This window comes from Phallusia mammillata, chromosome 3 (genome assembly GCF_965637545.1).
Source record: "Phallusia mammillata chromosome 3, kaPhaMamm4.hap1.1, whole genome shotgun sequence".
Lineage (NCBI taxonomy): Eukaryota > Metazoa > Chordata > Ascidiacea > Phlebobranchia > Ascidiidae > Phallusia > Phallusia mammillata.
The window spans coordinates 19,279,029-19,295,517 of NC_137254.1; the positions used below are offsets into that span (position 1 = coordinate 19,279,029).

Below are 16,489 nucleotides of genomic sequence, written 5' to 3' on the forward strand. Positions count from 1 at the left end.
TCTCAAGTAAAGCTTCATTCCATGCACACCATACTGTCACGTGGCGACACAACTGAAGGGATTTCCGCACATTGTCTCCATGGTTTGGCATCACTAAGGAAACGTTGACTTCCCTGCAGCCACGCATGACCCAAGCTGTCAATCCTGTGGAAGGTTCGCACTTTTCCATTTCTTCACTATGCCATTACAGTCCCGTTTATTTCATCCACATGAACACATAAGTGCAAGGCAAGCATTTGTCTCACCAACAAATTTCATAAAAGCAAGTATATCAATATTTAGCATTAACGTGAAATGTTTCATAGGGTATTATTGGTGCTGTTGGTGGCAAACGCATTTCCACGTCCCGTCAAAAACTTGGTCGAAGTTTATTCAAAAATAGCCATTCAATAACAAAATATCGTGGATATCACAGCAGACTGGTGTCATTAAACTTCCGTTGGCTGTTTGGGACAATCGAGCGATAGTTGGTTGCAAGTTCCCTGTTTGCTAAGGCATCTAAACAAATCAACTTAGTGGTTGACAAGTGTTGCCAGTCGAGTACCATGTCAAGTAAATATGATGTTCGTGTGTCACATAAAATCAGGTCGGTGTCAATTTGAATTTTGTTTAAGGCTGCGTTCACACAGAGGCACCGCCACGTGTTTCATACTCTGCGCGTTCACACAGAACAAAAAAGTCGTTCACGCTAGGCGGTTTTCGCGACTATAGGCATCACGTTTTTTGCTGGTGTGGACGACAGGTTTTTACGTCTGAAGACAGGTTTCGCGATGAGAGAAAAGTGTGGTTTCAAACCTGATGTTGTTGAAAAAAACTCACTACTATCGCCAGTTTTATTTGATTTTCGGCAATGGCAGATCAGAGTTTAAATGAACTATGCAGGTCATGTTTGAAAAAGTTACTTTTTCAGTTTGTAAACTTTATTTACATGCATTTCAGTTTCATAAAAAGGATGGATTTAAGTGGAAGGTTTTCAAGTATAAATGTAGTTTGGATTCTTGCTAAACGAGAACGAAGACGTGTACAGCTCAAGCAAGATTTCCTTTTTAACTCATTGAGTTACACACATGTCATCCTAATTGGCATTTGTACATCTGCAAAACCAAACACACACTGTAACATCTAATGCACTTGTCAAAGCACTTGTCCAACGACATTGTACTGTGCCAGACTCAATATACTTGCGGCTGTGTCAGTGGCCTGGCCCACAAGATGGCATCTATCAAGTCAAAGTTTGCAATGAAGTTTGGCATAGGTAAGTCTGAAAATTGACCTTTTTTCCCCAATTTGTCCTTATATTTTAATTGTTGCACGATTTTTGACAGGAAAGCGTGCATTCCTGCTTGGTAGACCCAATGCAATTTTTTGAAACACTTCCTTATGGCTCTTTGAGGTTGAAATTATGAGCTGAACCTGCTCCACCCTCCAACGTTCAATTACTTGTGTAACTTCTTCTTTAGACCATAGTATTCGTTCACTCATTTTAAGCACGCAAACGTACACTGCGCTTAACAAAAATAGACAGCACCCATAAACCAACGTACAAACCGCTGTATTCGGTTTCGTGCCTTGCGTCGTTCAGGCACGGGTTTCACGACCACGTTTAGGCGCAAAACCACGTATTTTCGTACCAGGTTTCGGGACAAGGGCGTCCGCAGGTTTTCGGTTAGGGGGGGTCAAGGTGGGTTCACTCTGCCCTTTCGGCCGGATGCAAAAATTTTTTGAAAATTTGACCATTACACCATCCAGACAATTTATCATTTTTAATTTCACCGAAAATCACAGGCAGCTGGAGAATTTAGCGCAGCACGAATCGAATGCAAAGAGACGGCAGACCGCACACCAGCTGCGGACCGCTTCTGGAACCGCTACTTTTGTAGTAACGCTATATATCATCGCCAAGTATTCATCAATTTTGGAGCCTGTCACCCAAGCCCTTCAGGCAGTCCAACTGAACATGTTAGGTGTCAAGAAGCACATTGACAAACTCGTATCAATGTTTTGTGATCATCGGCAAAATGCAGAAACACTTTTTGCAGAAAACATTGATACAGCGGCATTGAAGTCAGCCGAAGAAATCGGTGTCACCATATATGTCCCAATGTGTCCTTCAAGTATTCAGAGCAAATACTGGTGGAGCCAGTGAGGAATACTATCGCCGCTCCATTTACGTTCTTCACATGGACTCTTTAATCCAGTCTCTGACAAGCCGCTTCTCAGAGACGAACATGCCGGTATTCATGTTATACCGACTGCATCCAGCGCAGATGGAGAAAATTGACCGTTCAGACTACAAAGCCCTGGTCAAAACCATACACCAATTCTACAACATTTTCAGCAGGACGCCATGTCGTGGTATGACATAACCATAAAAGGAAAATTTCCTCAGTCCGAAGACCAGGAAGAATTGGAATTTGTGGACTTTGATAACATCACTGACCCGCCCTGCCACTACTTGTACGGTAAAAAGATCATTCAGCACAATGAGGCGGGTCAAAACATGGCTCAGATCAACCATGTCTGACGACAGGCTACCCGGGCTGTGTATGATGAGTGTCCACAGAAGCCGAATAAACTCGGACAAAAATTCGTTCATCCAAAAAGTCATAGAAAAATTCGGCAAAGACCCATTCAAGAACTGATTAACTAAACTGGTGGCTGATTGTTCTTTTCTGTATGATTCAATGTTACGAACAGCTTCATTGAATTCACGAAATACGAGATGATTTTATCTGAAACTGTGAATTATCCTTCTTCAGATTTATGTGAGATAAAGCCAGTGCCCGCACTAGCAATGTGGTTCTGAGAGTACAGGAGCTCAAGTTGTCGAATTTTGCGATTACGGGTAGCTCGTAGGTATCTTCGTAAATTAATAGAGGAAGTGGGATACTCCCGAAGAAGGGTGATGATCACAATCGGAGAGCTTGACTAGCCAGTCATCACTCGTATCACCTTCACTCCTCCCTCCCCCTTTCAGAAAATTGCCTATTTTTGCATGTACTCGCTTTTTCATTTTTCATCCAACAATTTTCCAGGGGGGGTCAGCTGACCCCATTTGCCCCTATGTGCGAACGCCCTTGTTTCGGGAGGTGACATTTCGTTCACACTACCAAAAAGCTTCATTCCTAGTAGCGAAAACCTACCGCGGTGCCCGAGTGTGGTAGATATGGTTAATTAATTAAACATTATTGAATGCTGATTTATTTGCTTCTTTGTATCGGGACTATATTGACAACATGCTGTTCCTTAAAACCAGGGGTCACCAAACTTTTTTCACTGCGGCCGGATAAGTTTAATAGTGAATCGAGCGGGCCGCATAGTTTGCATGCCCTAAATCGAGCGGGCCGCATAGTTTACATAGCGTAGTATTTCCATACTTGGCCCGCGAGGCGATTTTTATAGGGGCGCCAAAATATGGTCTTTCTACAATCCCTTTTAAAATCTGATGATGCGACTGTTAAACTGTACAGTTAGTTTTATTTTACGAGCAATGCTTCTATATTACGTCACAAGTAACAAAAGAAGGTAATTGTTAACGCACAATTAACTCTTGTAGTCTTGTTTGTGACGTAACAAACTGACTTTGGATCAATCCTGGGCGAATTCTCTGAAACTAGGCAATCTACATATCGCGACAGGAAAAATTTCGTAAGGAGTAGGTTAATTTTGCAATGTTACAAAGTTATCAATACGATTTGGCAAACCAAAAAATGTGGTCGTAGTTTGGTGACCCCTGCTTAAAACTGTCACCATAGCAAAATCGGAAAATAAAATTACTATTAAACAAACAGCCTGTCAGGCACGTAATTTATTCACTTTCTTTTCTTTTGGCGTAAATATTGCTAGCTAGTTCAGTTACTTTAAATTAAAAGTTTTCAACCTGTGGTACGCGTACCACTTGTGGTGCGCCGGAGCTTAAGTGGTACGCGAACGCGAGTAGCTTCCTGTAAAAGAATTCAAACTCACATCAAAAATTGCAACTCAACTGACCCAACTGAACAGCCTTGATTTTGTGCAAAACCTATGTCCTTAACATTCTTTACAAAGTGCTAACCTTGTTTCACATGTATGCTTTTAGTCTAGTCAAGAATATAATGCTTATAGTCTAGTAACTTATGTTCCTTGGACTGCCCATTTAAACAGGGTTTATGGTAAGTAGCGATATTTGAAAAACATAGTCGGTTGGTACGCGATGAGTATAAGGGTGAGAACCATTGCTTTAAGTTTAAACGGTGCTCTACCTATCTTTACGTAGTTCGATGTGTACTGCGGTTGAATTTCTGTTTTAAGTAATACAAACAAATCTTATGTATTTTCATAATGTGTGTTCTGCACGTTTTCTCATGGCGTTTGAAACTATACGCCAACCGGGTTTCTATTTCTGTCGAACCCCATCCACTTTCCAAAAGACGGCTTGGTTGATTAAATGTCAACAGCACAGTACGTTCACCCAGGTTTTTTTTTTAAGGTTTGGTTTGGGTGACCGCTAAGTAGTTTTAAGAGACCGCAAGTGTTTCATTTAAATACCAAAAAATAGCCATTTCCAAATTTTGGGAAACCGCTGGAGAAATTTGAAAAAAACACTGCGTTCACCATCTTTCCACCAATTGTGCCCTCTAATTTGTCGCGCTTTATAACGACTTAAGGATGCACAGCTATTATTGACTAGGTGATAATTTAGTGCAACTGTGCTACGATGGTTTCATCGAGCGAAATAAACTTAAAAAGCCACAAAACTACTAACCAACATAGAAACGATAAAACGTCACCAGAATTTTGCAAAACTGTTGGAAACTGTTTATTACATTCACGATGTTTCAAAAAAGTAAGAAAACGTAAAAAAACGTGCGACTAACACAGCAAAGATTTAACTTTTTCAATAAAATTCAACACTATAAAGAAAACAGGTTACTCAAATCAATGTGCGTCTGCACTGACTGCAGCAATATGCGATGAGCCCAGCAAGGGGTTTATTTGGCACAAAGCAGAAATAAGAACAGATTTTAAAAGGGTTAATGGGGTCATCGGTCATATAAGCTGTTTGTAATATTATTTTTATTTCATTGAACAAATTTACCTATCAACCTGTTTATTCTACTCCGATTTGCAACAAACAAAAAATCATGAATACTTTACCCAAAATACATTGGTGCAAAGTAGAGAGATGGTTTGAAGGCAAAAAATACTTCAAAACATCCACAAATGCACAACAAAGTGTTTGAGAAACATAAATTTACATATCAGGTAATATTGTTCATCTGTTATGAACATTTTTCCAGTTCATGATTTTAATTTCACTTATGTGCAAATGATGTTTAGAACGTGTAATTTGTTTATTTTGAACATATTTTGTAAATATTATTTCTTTGGTCTGCAACAATTACCACTTGTAACGTTTCCAAGCTAAGGAGAACTAACAAACAATCTTGAAGGTAACTTTAACCAGAATGTAAAAATAACACTCAAAATGACAGGTGTGTGGAAAAAGTAAAATTGTCTAGCAGTTGAACAGATGCCAAACCCATTGAGTGGCTTCTTCAAAGTTTATCAGTGGACATGCATGTGGTGTATTGCAAACACAGCACCACATGATACTCTACCATAAAACAACATAACTTTTAAGGTAGAATATGGGCTGCAGCAGCTTCAAATGCTTTATCAACTCAACTCTTGGCCTGCTTTTCACCACAATATGTTAAAGTGAATAGGCATTAAACACGAAGGATTTCTAAAATATTGTTGTAGCATATTGAAATCCAGTCAGGTTGTGCAGCAGCCCATTGTATTTGGTTGATTTCTCCATCTGCAGTGTATGCAAGTATTGGATCTTCAATAGCTCGAGGCATCTGTTGAATGTCCCATATCAATGCTTGGTGGTCATCACCTAACAAAATACATTTTATAGTGCTGTAATGTCATGTAAGTAAAGATTATGCTGGGGCTCACAAGAGCCTGTTTACATGGCCATTTCAACAGTGCTCAATATGTGCTTAACAGTTTATAGTAGGAACAGATACAACAGAGGCCACATGGTGGTCTAACATTTGCCAACCTTATTCAGGCATGATCAAGCAGAAAAATGTGGGTACTAAGATAAGCCAGGTTTGTGAAAGAGCTATTTATGAGACAAAAGGAGGTGAACACGTTTTTTTAGGTCAAACACTAAAATTGATACATTGTAAAGCATGTTTGCTAACTTGATTCAATTCAGGGGGCTAGTAGGATAACTTTGAGGGCATAAAGTTTATCCTTGTTAGGACTTAAAGTCAGTTGCCACAACTAGCCTACACTATATATCTATAAGCATTACAACTGTAAATCCTTTTAACAAGTCATGACTTAAGTGTTTGGAACATCTAAAAAAAACACTAAATAAAACTGAAATCAAAACGTGGTGCTTTTAGGAGTGGGGCAATTATAAATCAAATTTCTTCAATATAGCAGCAATTTTCAAAACCATTCTCTTCAATTACTTTATTCTGGTCAGTGATATTTGAGGAGATATTGCACAAAATGTTTTACAGAGGTCATTTCAATATTGTCACATACCAGCAGTGCAGACATGGCAAGAGGAATGTGGAGCCCATGCAATACCATTCACACAAGCTCGATGATTGTTAAGTTTGGCCACAGGTGTACATGGAACTCTCACATCAAGTATAATAACCTGCAGAAAAAAAAAACAGATTTAAAGCAGGTGTTCGCAGTTCATGCTTCAGCTAAAAGTACTATCAGCAACTAAAATTATGAATACTTTTATTTTTGTAGCATGTTATGCTCATATGTGAGATAAAAAAATCCAAAATGGTGATAAAATCAAAAACAGTAGTGAACTAGAAAAGTGGCTTTCTGATATACTTCCATTTTATTTATTCTATACAATATTTACCAATTTACTATATTATACACAATTTTATCTACATATATGATTGTTTTCGCAAGCAAAAACGAATGGGTCCCCAAACGCGTATTTACGGTAAACCTATGTTGCGGTTATTTTTAGATTCTTAAGGACAAATTTTTCACAAATCATTAACTTAACTTTAAAAGTTTTTGTCCGTATTCTTTTTGCATCATTATTGTCATATAATTACAAAAAATCAGTAAAAAAAGAACGGGGAAAATACTTTCAATTTAATCTCTTGCTTTGACCTTGATATTGTGGTTCAAGTTCAGTTTTTAAACACAAATTTTCCTAGAAAGTGTTATATTAGACACTACATATAAAAAGTCGTTTGCTAAAAAGGTATATATACATAACAACTTGTTTTTCACTTAACTTTGTTTCGCAAAAACGACCGTTTAATGACCTTTTGACACTGTTTTTAACAGCATGCAGTCCTTAGTGTTCAACAATACCGTTTAGCCTTATTTATACATGACTTAAGTACTGATTCTTGAATTGATTTGTCAAAAATAAAGAAGATATGTTATGACGAAAAATTCTTAACTGTGTTGTAATGCCTACAAGTTGACCTTTAATGACCCGTTGTCATGCGACAGCCAAGCTGACAACGAGAATTTCAAGACCATTTATCTCGGCGTTCGAAAAAGTTAAGTTTATTTTTTCATATTTATGTTGATCAACGACGTTTTGCCTGACATAAACAAACCTGAAGTACGTTTATCGAGTTTAAATTACGTCTTAGGTGTAAAACCTTTGCCAAAGGGGACCCATAATTATTAGTGCCATCAATTCGAATTGTATTTAAATAAAGCGTGTCAAGTATTTGTATTCATGAATAGTTGAACAACAACAACGTGTAATTCAAATACTATTCAAACTAGAATAGTGGTTTTCCTATATATTGCCAGTTTATATACTACATCATATTTAACGATGTATAACATATACCATTTAGGCGTTTACTATATTTATAATGGATGTATATTTGGCACCTACATTTCATTGGGTCCCTATATTTTTCCTGGCACTTTATAACATAATTGTTTCTGCAAGCATAATCTAATGGGTCACCACACATATGCATATGCGATTTGGTAACAGTAAATATAGGGCACAATCATTGTTAAACTGAAATAGTGGTTTTCCTATATATTCCATTTTACAGAAACTGTGCCATGTTATAACATAATTGTTTTTGCAAGCAAAAACCAATGGGTCCCCACGTTCACATATATTTTGAATTCGTAACAGGATGAATGGCACATGCATATGGTAGGTAAGAATTTGGGGACAATGCAAAGCTCCAGACAACAGAGGTAAGCGTCGACTTTTCACGGTTTCATTTCCGTCAGCGATCATTGTCTCGCGGCGTGCGGATGTTGTTAGATAAAGATATGGCGCCGATCAGGACAGGAGGGGCCTGTCGTTAACCGCCATAAGACGCAAAACTGCGTGCTACAACAATTGCATAACTAACGTTTTTAAATGATCAACAAACATATCTTTATTGCACAGTGCAAAAAGACTGCCTGATAGCATGTCCAGTTATGCACGAGGCTGAGATACTCGCTTTCAGTGGGCAAGTTTGCGCTTTTCGCACCCAATTGGGCTTTTTTTCGACATGGAGTTGTGCGTTGTTTTCACAAAGTGGAATATGGATGAGTCCAACTAAGTCACGTTACACAGGTGTAACAAATCGTGCTGCGTTGCCGCTCTGCGTTTCGAAACACGAATAAGTTGACCTACATTAACGTTTACAGCGCAATATAACTAACATCGTAATTCCAACCAGTGGGAAAATGGTCAAGTGACGACTGCGTTCATGCGTGAAGCAGAGGCATTTTTTCCATGTGCCACTATCGTCAATCACTCCCAATGTGTCAGCTGTGCACTGAGCGAGCAAAAATTTGACAGAAGACAGCATGTAAAAACATATTTGGGGCTGTAATTACTGAGACGATTGCAATGACATTTTTAACAGCCAACAAGGAGCACCCTATCCACAGCTGTTTAAAATTTCAGCAGGTTAAGTCTTGTATTTCTGACCTCATTAACATGTGAACAAACAAACAAATATTTGGGGGTAAAGGGGTGAAAATGGATATATACAACTTCAAGTTACAAAATACTTTAAAATACGCTGCAATGTACCAATAAAAAAGTATGAAACTCCAGAATCATCTGCTTTAGCAAGTATAGTCGCTTTAAAAAAATTCATGTTTTGGGGCTGTGGGTGAACTGAGGGATCAAACGGGGTTAAAATTCACATGGACCATCTTTAGACCAATATCTATAATGTGTGTAAATTTGAAGAAGTTTGAACCATTCTTTCTTGACCAAAACGAAAAACGTGGGAACAAATCCGCGTTGGATGGAAAAAAAGAAACAAATATTTTGACAAAAACAATATGTGTCCCCTTGAGGGAAGGGGGCCCATAATAAACCCAAGCATGTATTTGTATTCATGAATACTTACATGCTTTGCTAATTAATAGTTTCCGTTATTTGCACAAACAAATTGTTCAATTGTTGTAAGAAGCAAACAGTTCGAATGCACCGATTCGGGTATTTGTAGTTGTGGAAAATAAAGGAAACTACCCCGAAACTAAAAGAGTAGTCGAACAAAAAGTAATGTCTGGGTTTATGAATTGCAAATTAATTTGTAAAACTTTAAACCAACGAGCTTTGTTTTGCCACATTAGCTTGACTGATTCAAATCTCCGTCATAAAAAAATTCCCAAATTTACATATGATTGCTTCCAAAATATCCCTCACCTGTCATCTGCTGCGAACAACCTAATGTTGCAACCTTTGTGACACAATTGCATTTATGTAACGCAACAATCAAAGTTCTATGTGTCATTGTTTCGTGACATAAACAAAAACTTGTCAAATCATGTCACATTCATTGCCAAATCAAATTTTATTCGGATCGCTTTGGCAAATATATGTGGCAACAAATTCTTGACTACTCCTAGTCTGAAAGTTATTGACAATTCGAATTGTATAGGTAAAAATATAGTTATGTATTCGATTTTACGAATTGTTACATTGCTGAAGGCCGACAACAATTCGAATTGTATTCGTAAAAAATTATGGTGTATTTGAATTTGCAAATTCTTAGGTTGGCAAGGACCTACAACAATTCGAATTGTATTCGAATGAATTTACTCAAGCTTTTGTATTCGTGAATTGTTTATTCAAAAGTTAACATCAAAAAATTGTATTCATGCACTGTCGAACGAAAACCAAACTCATTTGAATGCAGTGTGATGCCGGCAAAACCTGTATTCGAATACGAATGACGAAAAGTGTCTGGTTGGGAACAGATGGAATATTTTACTATTTATATTTTATAACATTCTGTGCATACAGTACAGGAAATATGAGGTATAAAACCATGAATCATACCTCCATGCCATCCATAGCCATTGTTGCAAGGTAATTCGGATCCTGTTTGTTCCAACACAACCGCAAAAGGGGTTGATGGTTCTGGTCCTTATTAAAACAAACAAGTCGAAGATTTTGTTAAGACAATCAAATATTCATTGTTGTGCTTTTTATGATTCAGGTACATATAATGTGTTTGTTGGTAAAAATGAGAAAGCACAAGCTTTATCTAAATCTGTGGTTTTAATATTTGATCTAAAATGTTTGCATAACAAAATTTACCTCATAAATGATAGTTGAATGTTCAAGATGACGAAGGTCAAACATGCGAACAGACCCATCAGCACCAACAGATGCAAACATGTCTCGACCTCCACCAGCACGACTGAAAGCTATGTCATATACCTACAAACAAAATAGCTGCAGCTAACACTAGAGCTTTATATATCTTCTATATATATATTTTTTTTTAACAAGCAAAATTTATCATGAGACCTGGAAGCAAGTTTTGGCCAGCTAAAATATAGCATTAACCAGTGATTGGATTACATTTGGTGTGGGAATTTTTATATTGGATGTAGATAAAAGTGTAGCATGTAAACATGGCACAGCAAATGAAGTCAATAAAAAAACAGTGATTCCGAAAATGATGTCAATATGACTGATGGATTATATCATCTGTTTAAGTGCAATAAATACAAACAAATAAAAAACTATACCTCTTTGTCATGGGCGATTAACTGAGTTTTGACATGACCTGACACCACATTTACTCTGCCCAGAACTTGACCTGTTTCTAGTCCCCATATTGTACATGTGGTGTCTATGCTGCTGGTACCTAAATGGTGAAAGTAAAGCAAACAATTTTTAAAAAGTTACTGTCTTAACGTTTGGGTGTTTAAAGTAGCAAATGGAATCTGAAAAACTTGCAAACCGACTACCACATCAGCAAAAAGAAACCATATTACTTTATTTACAACATCTGGACATGGCCAATAAGTTAACAAAATGTACTGAAACCAGTTCTGTGTACAGACAGCAGTAATCACACAATATCATTCCCTTTTTAGCTCTTTGCAGGAGTTTTTGCATAACAAAAGGTAAATGCATATATATATATATATATATATATATATATAATAAATACAACGAGTAGAGAGGATCAAACAAAACAAACTGGGCAGTTAAGTTAAAAAGCTATTCATGATTGTTACTTGCAGTTCTTGCATCATGCTGCAAAAGGTAATATATGACTTGAATTCATTCAAAATATTTTTTTAAACTGCCAGTTATTCTAGTAAGAACATTCAAGGTCTTCTGTAGCACGCATTAGGCATGAAACAGCTTACAACCTAAATCTGTTTTGACAAAAAACTAGAAGGGTGGCTTAGCACATTTTGTCGTTGCATTTACACTATAACCTATTTTAAAACACAAATATATTTTCTATGCTTATTTCGTATTGGGTCCCATATTAGCCATCGTCTTTTATAACCTTAGTTGTTTCTGCAGGCAGAAACTCATGGGTCCCCATCCCCACACATGTAAAGTTAAAAATAGTGCATTTCAACAGATAACCATAGTCCACATGCTACTCGAATTTTAGCCAATTACGACATTGCTTTGTAAACTTACCCATTTTAGGAGGCTAGTAGGGTAACTAATGGGGTTTTACACTGAACTAAAAAATATGAAACCTCAATGACTCGATCAATAGTACTGCAAAATTTCAGCCCAATCTGCCTATGTTTAAAATTTTGACCACGAGAGATGTTTTAAGCAATAACCGTTAATGCTTCTGACATCATAACATAGGGCTGTTAACAACCCCCTAACTGCCATGGTGCAAAAACATTCACCAAGCAACCCACAAAGTCACAAACGAGTAACATACAACTGCTTGCCCTTGTAACACTATTGCACCACAGAAATGTTTCGTTTGTGGTGCCCAGTAACATACAAATACATTTTACACTTTGGGGGCTTGTGGGGTAAATGTTCGGGCTACAGGGCTGAACACAACAATCGACACCTATAAATGGCATACTCTACAAGCTATCCAAATTTCAGCCAATTCTGACACTGTTCACAAACTCACCCATTTTAGGGGGCTAGCAGGATAAATACTGGGGTTATCAACAAAAGTGGGATGCATATATACATACCTATATCTATCATCTGTGTAAGTTTCAGCCAAATTAAACAAACATTTCATGGCAAAACAAGTCGGACAAACTTTGGGAAGAAAAATAACCATTTAAGGGGGCTAGCGGGGTAAATACTGGGGTTATCACCAAAAACGAAGTGGTATGCACATCTACATAACTATACCAGCAGTGTAAATTTCATCCAAATCCATTAAACATTTGGTGGAAAAATGAGTCGGACAAACTTTGGGAAGAAAAAAAACAAAAGAAAAACAAAAGAAAAACAAATTCGAGTAAAATCAATATGTGTACCCTTCAGGGAAGGGGGCCCATAAAAATATCAGGAATTCCAATATATATATATATATACACTGGCGTAGAGTACGGGGGTGCGGGGGTGCCGCGCACCTCCGGCCTTAACCTTTGTATAACGTCAAAATCGCATCTTTGTTCAAGTTACGTCGGTTTAATTAAAACGTGTTTCCAGCTAAACAAATGCGCTTGCATTCACGCCATTGATCGAACAGACATTGGCTGAAACGTAACAATTGTAATTGTTTCGCAATAAATGGGCATTTTATGGCAACATAAATATTACTCATAGACCAACGTTTTAGTATTATTTGTCGCAATAACTCTCTGCAATAAAAAATAAATATTACAATAGTTAACATATTAATTCCTAAGCCGAGTTTAATGTCCGTCTGCAAAGCTCTGCAACGGCCTAAACTTGTTCCAAGGTGTCCTAAGTTTAAGCGTCAACAATACATAGTCGGCTATATTTAAAACGTGAATTGCTTTACTTTTATTTCCCGCCGTAACACGTTACTTTAAACTTAATCGTTGTTAAAATGGCTGATTCGGCAAATCGTCCTTTCGTTACATCAGACGTTATTAGACGCACAGCAAACTTTTCAATCGAACACAGAGATATTGCGCCAAGTGACTATTTGCCAATTAATGTGATAGAAACTACATGCTAAAGCACGTAAAAGATGTCGTCATTTGGTCTCATACGGTACAGATACTGTACATGTATAGGCCTCATTTTTGGAAGATCAAACGGCGCACCCCCGGTATTTTTTAAAACTCTACGCCTATGTATATATATATACTCTACAAAAACAGACAGGGGTAGACAACATACCCAACAAATTTGGTTCAACTTCATTCCAGTCAAAGGCAGTCAATGGTGCACAGAAGTCCGAGTTCTTGTTGTTGTTCAGCAGACATTCTAGCCGAGTCTCTGTGTCACTGACCTGCAATATAACACATTGCATTGTACCACCTATGATGTCACTGAAAGCTTAATCTTGACATTTTCCCACTGCTAGCTAATGTCTATGTTTTGACTTAGTTATGGCTTAATGCAATGCTTTTTACTTTATTGGCACAAAACTAGATTTAAAACTGTATAGGCACAACACAAGTTAAAATTTTGTATGTATGGCTTCACGGGGGTGCACAACCTTTTCGCTTCAACAACAGCCGCCGAATTGTCTTCATATTTTTTGTTTATACTGATGTGAAGAAATAGGATTTATCTTTTAATGTCCTATGTATTCTGAACTGTTTATACCATCACATTCTGTATTGTTACATTGATTGCCTGTTCATTTATATAACTGTTTGCAAATAGTAGGCATACAAAAAGCTTGCGACTACTGGGCTGGTATAATATTTTGAAACTAAAACGATTTTATAAATTTTTCAAAATAAATGCCTAGCAAAAGAGTTTTAATCAATTCACAGTCAACAGTACATATATTTTAACACATGTTTATTGTCACATAAATCCATCACCACGGCTGAGGTTGTGCATGTCTGCCTTACCATAAAACTATTATCATAATATGTGACACATAAATTTTGGTTAATACCTACCACTCGCCATAAACGCAAATAATCTCCACTTGTTGCAAGAAGATCTGGATATAAACCTTTGGCATCAGGAATCCACATAATTTTTGTACATGGATATGGATGATCAAACATACTTCGAGCCCGAAATTCTGAACGTTCCTCATCAAGTCCCACTATCTGAAAATTTTAGTCTGTACTGTTATACATTAACAAAAACTAGAAATTTTGGACAGTTAAAATATATACATTAAAGAATTTTACAATGCACCGCCACATGTATATATATTTATATATATATATACCTGAACTTTGTTATTGTACTCTTCAATAAAGCTGCCAATTGCAAGTCGAAATTTCTTGTCATGCCGCACACTCCAGTTCATTGCATATATTGTCCATAGTGCTTCATATTTGTAAATTTCCTTGCGTTTTGGTGCTCCTGCCATATTGTGATTTTGCATTCACAGGATACGGTGTGACACAACTTTTCTTCACAACCAAACCAACAATTTGGTATGACTACATAAACATATTAAATGGTACAGCCAAGTAAAACTAGAACAGGGAAGCTATATTTATATATTGAGGTTAGTGGAACTGGAATATATTTAAATAACAAACATGCTTGTTTGCACAAACCAGACCAGACGTATGAGGCAGATATTTGACTAGGCTCAAAAGCATGTTAACATACAAAATATAGCAAATTTGGCTTCTCTTCATTAAAGGTAATAAAGCAATGTTTAAACAGAAACTTCGAAATTAAAAAAAAGAAAAAAGTTCGAACAGTAAATTTAAGTACCGGATATAAAACTTACTGGCGGTGAAAGTACTGGCGGTGAAAAGTCAATTATTACACAATTCAATAGAAATTAAGTTTAAATTGTTGCAGGGCTCCAGGTTAACATGAAAACAAAAAAGTTTCGACTCCACCGCCACTCCAAGCAATCAAGCTTTTTAACTTCGAAAATCCCCTTCTCTAGTTTAAACGGTTTCTGATTGGCTTATTTTCACCATCCTTTTCAAATATTTGCAGGCAAACCAGTAAACCACATTTTATTCACGAACTGTTCAGCTTAATCAGATTTTAAATGTAAAATAAAAGTAAAATTAAAACAAAATAGGTTGGTGTAATTGTGTAAAGTCAAACAAGCAGAGACATCTTACGATCTCATAGAGATAGATTTTTTTTAGAAGCTGACTGCAGCCGCCACTGTACAGCAGAGATGGGCAGATCGGGAAATTTGAGATCCGAAATCCGATCCTGAATTGTGATTTTCCGCTCCGATCCGATCTTGATCCAAAATTTTAGGGCAACAATAAGATCCGATCCGAAAAATATCCGAAAATTTTCTAATTTTATTAGAACTGAGTTTCCAAGTATTAGTTGGTTGTAGTTAAGTTATTCAATCAGTGTTTCCCCACTAAGTCTCGCATATATGCATTTTATTTTGTGCACTAGGCCTATGCAGTATGCACTCAGTATGCAGGGGGAAAGAATGATATTTTATACAACAAAATTCACAAATATTATATTATTTTCCCTGAGTATGTTGTACAAAAAAACTGGATTGGATAATCCGGATCCTGATTCGGCAGCTGTAAAGTAGTATCCGGATCCGATCCGGTATTCGTCAAAAAACGAAGATCCTGCCGGATCACGATCCGGTATCCGGATCCATGCCCAACTCTGCTGTAGGCTACAGTGTACACTCGAAGCTCGATCCAGCGATGAGATAAGCGTGATGACGGCTTTGCTGATAGGCGACAAATAAATAAAAAATATACATATATAGGCTATGTTTGTGCTAATTAACCTGATTTTTAGATGGGCCACTCTAAAATACGCAATCTACGCAAACTACTAACAGAAACTAACTAAGATGTTGACGGTTAGTGCTATTAGGGTCAGGGTGAGGGTTTGTGATACAAATAACTCTATAATTTAATTTCAGATGCCTTTCAGGTCTAATTTTCTCTACGTGTGTTAACATGCGGTACCATACAGTGTTTAGTACCACTCTCAACACATATGAGAATATTAAGCCCAAACTGGACATCTAAAACTAAATTATAGTGTTAATTTTATTATAAACCCTCACCCAGACCCTAAAAGCCCTAACCGTCAACATTTTTAAAAGTTGCATACGTTTTATAAGTAGATTGCGTAGATTGCGTAGAT

At 37.1% G+C, this 16,489-nt stretch overlaps 1 protein-coding gene across 1 annotated transcript; it reads right to left on the reverse strand.

Annotated features, from left to right (window-relative positions):
• Positions 1-4,774: 4,774 nt before the first annotated feature.
• On the reverse strand, positions 4,775-14,900 carry LOC145218387 (DDB1- and CUL4-associated factor 7). Its single transcript, XM_080085786.1, has 8 exons — positions 14,610-14,900; positions 14,329-14,484; positions 13,592-13,703; positions 11,017-11,135; positions 10,580-10,702; positions 10,319-10,405; positions 6,550-6,667; positions 4,775-5,884 (listed from the first exon to the last, which is right to left on the reverse strand). Exons 1-8 carry the CDS (start codon positions 14,766-14,768, stop codon positions 5,712-5,714), a joined length of 1,047 nt encoding a protein of 348 aa, XP_079941912.1. The 5' UTR covers positions 14,769-14,900; the 3' UTR covers positions 4,775-5,711.
• Positions 14,901-16,489: the final 1,589 nt, after the last annotated feature.

Coding starts and splice junctions, on each gene's coding strand:
- LOC145218387 (XM_080085786.1), bottom strand. CDS start 14,768: ATGCAAAATCACAATATGGCAGGAGCACCAAAACGCAAGGAAATTTAC. Junction 11,136..13,591: donor AGTTGAACCAAATTTGTTGG/GTATGTTGTCTA, acceptor TTCACCATTTAG/GTACCAGCAGCATAGACACC. Junction 10,703..11,016: donor TAATCGCCCATGACAAAGAG/GTATAGTTTTTT, acceptor TTTTGTTTGTAG/GTATATGACATAGCTTTCAG.